We start from the raw sequence: 10,588 nt of genomic DNA, 5'->3' as shown, positions 1-10,588 counted from the left end.
CCGGAAGGCCAATGTGCCACAGACCAGTAGGCCCGGGGAGAGGAGTAGGCGAGCGCGCGCCCGTTTTGTGTCCACGCCGACGTAAATCCGGCTAAAAAGTGCGCCGGAAATGGGTCGACCGCGGACGAAAAACGGACGCGCGTCCGTTTGGGACGGCGCGTTAGGCCGCTTTTTGTGTCCGCGCCGACCCAATCGAAGGGCCAATTGAAGTTGCTCTTAGGCGGCTCCGGCGACAGGCTTGCCGGGTCAGAAGTGCAGTCGTGCAGATGTGTCTTTTAGACCATGGAAGAAACAAGGAATCGTGTTAACGCAAAGGGGCTTTGAACGAGCAAATATCCTCGTGATGTCGAGAGAACGGAAGCAGAGCAGAGAGACTGCTTTCAAAAGCGATCGGCCATGGTCATGACAATGTGGTCGTGCTCGCTTTTCCCGACCGTTGTGACCCACCTCTTTAAGGGAGCAGCTTAATCACGCCAACTGTAATCAACAATACGCCTAACCACGCAGACTGATGGCAGGATTAGAAACAAGTGTTGTTATGACTTTGTGCCTGCCGGCGGGGTGGTGCTACTACTATACCTTCAAAGTTCAAACTTACTTTACGACTAGGTTCTGCTACTATACTTCATTTGCATCTCAAAACTGGAAGAGGACTTGAGGCAACTTGCCTTTTCAGCCAACAGGTTTTCCATATGAACAAGAAATGACAAGTTTTTTCAGAACTATATAAGAAATGGCAAGTTTACCTTTTTTGGGCGGATACTTGTAGTCGTCGTTGCTAGGTGGTGCACAGACCTGCATGTAATTTTTTGCTTCAGATGTTCTCTGTACTATATTGACAATTGATGATTGGATATAAAAAATCACACATTTTTTCTTTCAATTTTACCTTTTTAGTGAAAACCCGAACTTTATTACTGCATCACCACATTGTTTACATAATTCGGGGGGTGGGGGGGTCCAAAAGCCACACATGGCGGCCAGGAGCTAGTTCTAGAGCATTTTTAGCTATATTGTGGGCATCAACATTCGATTCCCTACAATAATAAATAAAAGAGATATCACTACTAGTTTGAAGAATTTTTCTAATTTCTGCAATGATCATTGCATTTGCTCCTTGCGTGCCTTCACTGTCGTCGAGTCACATGCAATTACTGCCGAATTGATCTGGAGGCACTTGCATTCATTTTTACCTCCGCAAGGGTGAAAGTAAAAACAGTAGAAGAAGCCCAATCGAACTTTAGTACAAGCCAGTTTTAAAGGGCGTCCCTATATCTCGCCTTCAGCTAGTCCATCTTCGGATTCGCTGAAGGGGGGACCGAGATGGGCTGGCCCACGCGCATAGCAGGCCACATGTTTTTTTCTTCTGTTTTCTGTTTTTGTTTTTTTGCCTTTTTGTACTTTTGTTTATACTTTAAAATATTCTAAATATATATTACAAAAAACTCTACAAAAAGTATTTAAAAATGTCGAAAGGGTATTTGAATATTGTTGAACGAGTATTTGGGAAATGATAAACAAGTATTTGAAAATGTTTAATAAGTATTAAAAAAATGTCGAACAAGTATTTGAAAATATCGAACAAGCGTCCAGACAATGTTGAACGTGTATACATAAAATGTTGATCGCTTATTAAAAAATGATGTTTTTTTATCATGTATATAAAAATGTTGATCAACCATTTGAAGAAAAATGTTGATCGACTATTTAAAAAATGTTAATCAAACAAATGGGAAATGTTAAATGTGTATAGAAAAAATGTTAACCATGTATTAACTAAATGAAGAAAAAAAATTGATCATGTACATAAACATATTAATCGAGCATTTGCAAAAAAAAATGTTGAACAAGTGTTTGAGAAATATTAATCGAGCGTTCGGAAAATTTTAAATGTGTATGAAAAAAGAAAAATTGTTGACCATGTATTAAAAATGTTAATGTTTTTACTTGAAAACTATTAATCAAGCATTTAAAAATGTATACGGAAAATATTGACCATGCATTATTTTTTAGAATCGTGTAGGAAAAATGGTAATCTTGTATTTGAAAAATGTTTAAAATGTGTATAGAAAAAATGTTGACCATGTATTAAAAAATGTATAATATATAATGAAAAATGTTAGACATGTTTTATAAAAATGTTGTTGACATATGAAAAATGTAGAATAATAACCAAAAGAGCAAAGAAAACTGAAAATAGAGAAAATAAAAAATGAAGTAACAAAATGCGAAAGACAATGAAAAAGAATGAAAGAAAAACGGAGAAAGCCAAAAATGAAACAAATAAAACCAAGAAATGAAAAACGAAAAAAGAAACAAAATAAACCGAGAAAAAAGAAAATAAAAAACTGAAGAAACAAATGCAAAAGGAATAAAAAAATGGAGAAGAAAAAACAGAAGAAACCTAAGAAAATCGGCTTTAGTTAGTCAAGTAGGACGCCCCCCACTTCTAGCCACGACTGATAGGTGGGTAGACTGGCTAGCAGGGGTCGTCTTCTTCTCGAAGGTACTGGTATTGATCCCTCTCCTGTGCACCTCTTACATCCTCCTTTTCTTTCAAAAGTGTGTTGATGGGCCGGCCCAGTTTCTTGCGCGAGAATCGAATCCCTTCAGCAAGAGCAAGCTATCATCTCGCTTAAAGCGTTAAAGCAAGAAATAGCTCTCGTGAGTTTGAAACACAACAGAAAAAGGGGAGCAACTAACGAAGGAGCGCTCCTTCGGGAGCTTCCCCAAGGCTCACTTGGGGTGGGTTGAGAGCACACCACATGGCGAGCTCTCAACCGTTGTCATGGGTCGTGCTCCCTTTGGATTTTGTTTCTTTATTTTTCCGCACGCGTTTTTGCTTTTTAGATTTTTTTTGTTTTTTCTTCAGTTTTTCGGTTTTCCACCGTCACACTTTGCTTTTAGACAGAAAAATTCGGGATTTGTTTTCACGAAAAACATGTTTTGATTTTGCTTTTGCGAGAGGCATGACCGTTTCTCTCGGAAACGAAAAAAATGAGTTTTTTTTTCTTTCACAGAGGCACGGGTTTGTGAGAGGCACGAGTGACACAATGCATGATCAACGATCGTGCATGCAAGATGATAATTGATGACGACAGCTTTACAAACGCCATTAGTAAAGATATTGTGCATGCATTGGGTTTGTCCATGTGGCGGCATCCAAAACCGCACCATGTGGAGTGGCTATACAACTCCGGAAAATTAAAGATTACACATAAGGTGTGTGTGCCATTTGCTGTTGGAGATTATATTGACAAGGTGGATTGTGATGTATTGCCGATGGACGCTTGTCAGTTGCTATTAGAAAGACCGTGGCAGTTCGATCATGATGTTGTGCATGCTGGAAGGTTGAACACATACACATTCATGCATGGTGGGAAGAAGCACGTGCTAAATCCAATGGTGGACAATGCAATCACTAGAGAGCAGCAAGTTCCGAAGAGGAAGATCATGTTAAGAACCGACTCGAAACCGAGGACGGTTCCGTTTGAGGGGAGGGAGGATGATATAGGAATGGTCCCGTTGATTGTTGATACTACCCAAGCTGAGCCAATTAAGGAGTCAAGCCCTGAAAAAACAATGAAAAATAATTCCATGCACGCAACTCGATTTCATCGAGGAAATGATGGTCATATGCGTCAATTATGTGGACCGAGAATCAATTCCGTGATGAGCGAACCAAAGACCAATTATATGACCCGTTTATTGAATTCATGAGACATGTTTGGAATGTCAGTGTATGGTCCTGTACACATGGAGTCTAAAAGTGTACGAGCATGTTTGATAAAACAAATGATGCAAGGGAAGTCATGTACAGATAAGATGGCAAGAGATTTTGTTCAGCCACGTTACAAGAAAATATGGGAAATTAAGAAGGAATCAACACCAGCTTCCGTGGAGCCGAATTTCCGTACACCTCCACGTTATGTTGTGTAGGCAGAATTCAAGTACAAGTTTGTTAGGATCCTTATTTTTGTTTTTGTCAACCAACTAGCTAGCTAGTATGGTACGTGAGTTATTTTCCTTTCCAATTGGTTTTTTTATTTGTCAGGAGTCTAGGTTAGATTAAGCCATATAAAAGCTAATGCTTTGTCAATGTACGGAAGGGCAGTTTTGAGTTTTATTCGTGAGTTATGAACAAGGTTCAGAAAATGTCCAATCTTAGGGCGATCCAATCTTGAATGTTTTATGTGATTTTCCTTCGAGGAAATCTATTAGCGACAAAGGGTTGATCATCACATCGACGCCTACGTGCTGATCCGAGGGGGTCATTATCTTTGTTCGCGTACTGTTCGTGCACGGGTAGAGATTGCTATTGGAGGTTGCGAGGAGGAAGACGGGGAAAGAACTGCCGATCTTGCATCGCTGTGGAAGATCGGGTAATCTACGCGCACGAATTAGTGTCTCGCTAGTCCGTGCTACATCAAGATGTTGCTTTGATCTCTTTAACAATACCAGTATGGATGTGATCGTTCTTTTGGGCAGGGAAAGACAAGACCAATGGAGGGCAATGCCTTGTGGCGTGGGACAAGATTTGCCGACCGAAGAAGCTTAAAGGGCTGGGGATCAGAAACATGAAAGGTCCGACATTGGCACTCCGAGTGAGGTGGGAATGGCTGAAGAGAACTGACCCACGCATGCCTTGGCAAGGGCTGCCCATGATCGAGGATCCCAACGCGCGTGCTATCTTTGACGCGATGGTCAACATTACCGTGGGAAGTGGTGAAAGCTTCTTGTTCTGGAGAGACAAGTGGATACGGGGCTTTGGGGTGTCGGATATTGCGCCACTGTTGGTGGCATCGGTGCAGACAAGAGTTGTCAACAGCCGCACTGTCCAACAAGCTCTTACTGAAGATAGATGGATGGGGGACTGCGACGCTACCGCCTCATTCATGAGCCAGCTACAATGCATGCATCTTTGTCATGCGATCTCCACTGTGCGTCGAGACCTAGCCAAACCAGACAGATTCTCTTGGCCAGCGTCGGCCAATGCGAGCTACACAGCAAAATTGATCTATGATTGCCTATGCTCGAGCCTTCCCAGATCCCCGGTGGCGGCTTGTACTTGGAGAAATTGGGCACCTCTTAAGTGCAAGTTATTCATCTAGTTGGCGCTGCAGTACATGCTGTGGAACTCCTACAGGAGAGCAAGGCACGAACTACAAGATCAACCGTCACCATGTTACACATGTTTGCAGAGCGAAGACAATGCTGATCATATACTTGCCAGCTGTACGTTCACGCAGGAAGTGTGGCATAGAGTGTTCGACCTCCTCAGACTAAATGTGCAAGGTACGACCCATGCGGACACTTTCTCAGCTTAGTGGCTTAGGGAAAGGAAGAAGTTCACTGGAGCAGATAGGTGGGCTTTGACACCTTGGTCAGCGCGGTGGCATGGAACCTTTGGAAGCAAAGAAACGTTAGGATGTTCAATAGGACGGAACAACAGAAACTGGCGTCTCTCGTATCCATTGGTGCTTGATGAAACCGCACTATGGCGAGCCGCGGGATTGGTGTAGGAGGCCTACAAAGATTTGTGAGGAGTTAGCTTAGGGTGCATCCGAGTTAGGTGTTGGAGTGTGTACCCCGTCTCGGATTGTTCGCATCGGAGACGAGCTTCTTGTAATTAACTCTCTTTCCTTTTATAAAAATATGGTACGTCATTGGCGTACTAAAAAAACCCTCCAATGCTCATTAATTAGTGATTTCGCAGAAAAAAACAACTTTTAACTCAACCCAAGCCTTAGCGCTCAAGAAATGGCCCATGTAGGCCCAGAAATGAACCCGTTCCCGCGCCTTCGCCCTAACCCATTCCCCTCATCCCGCCCACCCTCCTGCATCTGCCGCTCCGGCGAAACCGCAAGTCGCCATGGAAGATTTCCATGAAGAGACGCGCGAGGCACGCGACGAGACCTTCAATCCGGTGAGCTCGCCCTCTCTTCAATTACTCCATCGGATGTGCCCTTTTCTCTGGCCTTTTTGTTCTTCCGGATATTGGATTTTAAGAGCCGTCGGGGCCTGAGCAGGATCTGATCCGCGCGATATTCAAGCTTGTGTGGAGCCGGCGGACCGATAGGGGCGGCCCCGTCGACGAGGCCGTAGACATCGAGGTGAATCCGTGGCCCAATCTAATCTCAGATGCTTATCTTGCCTGTCCCTCTTACCCCAACCCACCCAAAACTGTCCTGTTTCAAGCATTCCATCAGATGAGAATGTTTCAGTTTTTAATTGCAGCCTGCTGCGGAGACGTCAAGGAGGAACCGGAGTACCTCTGGTAAATAAATGTTGTTTTCTACGATGATAAACAATGCTTTGTTCTTGGAAGTTCAGTGGCACTGTCGACTGTCGATTCCGCGTGCACCTGCAAATTAAACTGATGGAGTCCTTCGGTCCTTCCTAGTCCGGTTTCTCTGTCTTTCAAGCTAGTAGTAGTTGCGTGCACAGTTTTCATGCATGTTGCAGCTATCTGTGCCAGTTTTTACCCATACTATGTTTATATTGACACATTTATCATGTTCACTGTTCGATTGTTTATCAACCCCTTGATCGAAAATGGAAAAAATAGCCGAAAACAAATGAATTTCTGCCCTTAGGTTCCTTTGGATAACTCAAACCAAAGATATCAAAATGATTTCCAACATAAAGCTTTCCTGCACCTTGTTCATGATGCTTAGTTTGTTTAATTTGCGCAGCTAATGCAAGTGCACTGCAAGTGAGCTGCGAACTTCTTCGGATGTTTGTCGCAGGTCTGTATATTGACGAAAAATATCACACCAGCTCATGCTAATAACAAGTAACATTTGGTTCCACTTATGCAGTTAACCTATGAATTCTATCTTGCAGAGGCTGTCCAGCGCTGTGCTGTTATCGCTGAAGCAGAGGGGGCGACCACAATTGAGCCCACCCACCTGGAGCGAGTCTTGCCACAGCTTCTTCTGGACTTCTAGCTAGCCTTCTTGGTACCTGTCTCGGACACAGATGGATAGACAAGGCGCCTGAAGCAATCCATAATTAATCTTGTAACGAGAATGTTGTTTGTGTCACCCTAACAAACCAGTTCAGTTAAATAACACTGCCGCCCTGATTCACAAGTCTGTAAACTGGGGTTTTGTTCCCCAAGTCTGCAGCCAATTTCGTACAATTTTCCCGTGGATTTTACTGGCCTTTTAAAATCCTCCGCGCTGGGGGTAGCAGAGCACGCGCGACGTGTGACTGGCCCGTGAAAGAAAAAGAGTGGTGGTCTCTGGATGCATACGGCGCAGCCACGCTTGGACTAGAAAGAACGGCGGCGCCACCACCTGTCGAGACGAGGCTCCTCCGCACTGCCACGGCGGGCCGAGCTCCCCACACCTGTTCGGCCCTCCCGCTTCTTATAGCGGGGTTCCACTACGCGCCAGCGCCATGTCCCTTGCCGCCGCAGCCTCCCCGTCCTCGTCCCGCTTCCTGTTGCCCTCCACGGCCGCCCGCCGCCGGTCCCTCCACCACCTCCTCGCCGCGCCCGCGCCCCCGAGGCCGCCGCAGCTTCGGCGCTGCTCCCCGTACCACTGGATGGCGGTACGTAGCAGCACACGCGACGCCCTACCCTCGTTCCCCCCTTTTTGTTTGTTGTACTGCCACCGTACATGACTGTTTGACGATTGCTGCGGCAAATTGGATGATTAATTAACTGGCACCCTCGAGTTTAAGCCGATTCAGGAGAGAGCTGAGTTGCACGTTTGGACTCGAGAGAGATTTGGAAATCGGGAGGGCTCTAGCTGATCGGTGGATTTTAGTCTTGTAGAGTGCTAAAGGAGAGCGATTATGATTTTGAGGGCTGGAGAGCACAGGAATATGGCGGTGAACTTGGTCCAGCTATGAGTGAAGCCATGGTACTGATTTTTTTAGTGGTTGGTGCTGAAAATTCGTTAGTGTTAGCTATCTTCTGGAAGCGTGGCACCTTGAGTGTGATAATATAGGTTAAATATGAACCTAACCATGTTATGCAGGTAGCTTGTCTGTTGCAGAAACTAGGAATTATGTGCCAACAAACATTTTATTTTGGTAAAGGGCAAAAAAAAAAATTGCGGGGGGGAAGGGCAATTTACTCCTAGCAAATGCGACGGTGTTATGCAATATCAATGTAATGAAATCCGCGATCATCATATATTTCTGGCACACTGAATGTTTTAGTGAAGCACATATTCGTTGCTGCTCAGTGACTCCAAGTACCGGAGTTTACCTATGAGGGATACATCTCAGCATCTGTTGTTTAACTTGCAGCAATTTTGGGCTGAAGGATCACTGGAGAAGAACAACGCTCTGGTTGAATACCTGAAACAGTATGGTGTTGTTCGAACCGATAAAGTGGCAGAAGTTATGGAAACTATCGACCGAGCCTTATTTGTACCGGAGGGCTTTACCCCTTACACCGACAGTCCTATGCCTATTGGTTACAATGCAACAATATCTGCTCCTCACATGCACGCAACCTGCTTAGAACTGTTGAAGGATTATTTACAGCCAGGCATGCATGCTCTGGACGTTGGATCAGGTTTGTTGTTGCTCACAGCCTGATACACTGTCACTCTGTTAGTACCTTCAAATACAACTTTGTCCAACTGAGATTTTGTCCTAACTGCTGCCATCTTCGTGTATTCCTATCATAGGCAGTGGTTACTTGACTGCTTGCTTTGCAATGATGGTCGGACCAGAAGGTCGCGCAGTGGGGATTGAACACATTCCTGAACTCGTTGTTGCTTCTACTGAAAATGTCGAACGGAGTGCTGCAGCAGCACTAATGAAGGATGGTTCACTTTCTTTTCATGTTTCAGGTATGCTTGTTGATGTACTATGGTCTGTTGAGCCATTCAATACATCAATGAAATTTAATTTGCGCTGGTCGTTTCATAGCCTCCAAACTTTAGTTGGTTGGTCTAGCCGTCTAGTCATATTTTTTTCTCGATAGTCATATTTGGATATGCTCATATGCATACTATCATAAAGCAAATATTTCTTTGGAAGTCCAAAGCATATGGAGCTTAAGTTGTCTTATTGCAATTCTCAAAACAACAGATGGAAGGCTTGGCTGGCCGGATGCGGCGCCATACGATGCTATTCATGTGGGCGCAGCGGCACCTGAGATCCCTCGGCCACTGCTGGAGCAGCTGAAGCCTGGCGGGCGGATGGTCATACCCGTTGGCACATACTCTCAGGACCTGCAGGTGATTGACAAGAGCGCCGACGGATCCACCAGCGTCCGCAACGATGCCTCTGTTCGCTACGTCCCTCTGACCAGCCGCTCTGCTCAGCTGCAGGACAGCTGAGATCCTTCGCTCTGGATCTGGAAATGTGTGTGTATATATGTGAGTGCCGATGATCTTTGTCTACCAATGTGGCGTCTGATGTTTTAGATGGTTTGGTTTTGTATAATGCTTACTGCTGGTTGATGTTGCTTAGAATATGTGAATACGTGTTGTGTGTGATAAGTTTGGATCGCTAGCGTTTGTGTGGCCTTTTTACGGTATGATTTGTTGCGGTTTAAGTTCAGTTCAGGTGCAATTTCTAAACTTCCGAGATGAAGATGCAGCCCCTTTTGCTTGCTAAAGGTGATGGGCCCTAGAGACCGAAGTCCTTCCGCTTTGAAAACTACTGGTCCTTCCGCTTTGAAAATGCCGGGCTTCCAAAGGACGAGGCTGAGAGGAACTCCTCTCCCCGTACCCCCCGCGCTCGGGGCCATCGGGGCGGCCCTCCCTCCCCTCGCCGCCTAGCCCCCGTCTTCCACTCCTCCTCCTGCCGCTGTCGCCGGCTGGCGTTGCCCGCGCGGCGCCGTGGCGAGGCCGGCGGTGGCGGCCCCCTTCTTCCTTCCCTCGTGGTTCCTCAACTCGAGCGGTGGTCTCCGGCGACGGTGCTCTCAGTGGGCAGTGCCCCGGTGTCTATCGGGCGCATGGCCTTTTGGTCCCAGATATGGGTCACCAGCTGGCGTCACCATCCTTCTTGAAGGGCGTCGGGAGTACCTCTCCTCCGCTTTCCTCCGTGTACTGGGAGAATTTGTAGGATTCGTCGGGCAGCAGCGTCGTCGTCGTCGCAGTCCTTCTTGTAGGTGTTGCTTGGTACGTGGCGACTCGATGGCATTGGAGCGTGGTGGATGTCTGGTGGGCGCAGCGGTTGCGGGTACTACAACTTTCGCTGATCCGGTGCTGCTGGCATTTCTTTCTCTTATTGTTCTCTTGTTTTTCTTTTGTGCGTGATTGTGTTGGGGCTCTTTCTCTTATTTTTCTTTTGTTTTTTTTTTGTGCGTAATTGTGCTGTTTGCCCCAGCGTTGGACTTCTTGCTGTATTGGGTGGTTGTTATATTAATATAGCGGGGTGAAAGCCTATTTCGACAAATGTCGGGCTTTCAACAGGTGATCAGTGATGCTTGAAGTGAGGAATCAAGACTGTTAAGCCCTATCAAAGGCTCTCCCACAAGCTCAAGAAGACAAGCCAAAAATTGCCTGCTTGAGGAAAGACCCTCTTTGCCTACTTGAAGGTGCAACTCCACATAGCTCTCAAAGTCATCCTCCACATTGATTTAGCGCAAGAGGAAAGAGTTCTTAGTCCAGAAGAA

General features: G+C 45.7%; 2 protein-coding genes across 2 annotated transcripts; both read left to right on the top strand.

Annotated features, from left to right (window-relative positions):
• Positions 1-5,781: 5,781 nt before the first annotated feature.
• On the top strand, positions 5,782-7,156 carry LOC109731506 (protein MHF2 homolog). Its single transcript, XM_020290682.4, has 5 exons — positions 5,782-5,926; positions 6,030-6,113; positions 6,238-6,277; positions 6,696-6,749; positions 6,847-7,156. Exons 1-5 carry the CDS (start codon positions 5,873-5,875, stop codon positions 6,948-6,950), a joined length of 336 nt encoding a protein of 111 aa, XP_020146271.1. The 5' UTR covers positions 5,782-5,872; the 3' UTR covers positions 6,951-7,156.
• A 35-nt stretch (positions 7,157-7,191) lies between these two features.
• Positions 7,192-9,467, top strand: LOC109731505 (protein-L-isoaspartate O-methyltransferase). The gene is made up of 4 exons (XM_020290681.4): positions 7,192-7,557; positions 8,263-8,533; positions 8,649-8,813; positions 9,055-9,467. The coding sequence occupies exons 1-4, from the start codon at positions 7,405-7,407 to the stop codon at positions 9,303-9,305; spliced, it is 840 nt and encodes a 279-aa protein (XP_020146270.1). The 5' UTR covers positions 7,192-7,404; the 3' UTR covers positions 9,306-9,467.
• Positions 9,468-10,588: the final 1,121 nt, after the last annotated feature.

Source organism: Aegilops tauschii, chromosome 2 (genome assembly GCF_002575655.3).
Source record: "Aegilops tauschii subsp. strangulata cultivar AL8/78 chromosome 2, Aet v6.0, whole genome shotgun sequence".
Taxonomy (NCBI): domain Eukaryota; kingdom Viridiplantae; phylum Streptophyta; class Magnoliopsida; order Poales; family Poaceae; genus Aegilops; species Aegilops tauschii.
Note: the sequence above shows the minus strand (reverse complement) of the source record. Positions and strands in the feature narration are given on the sequence as shown.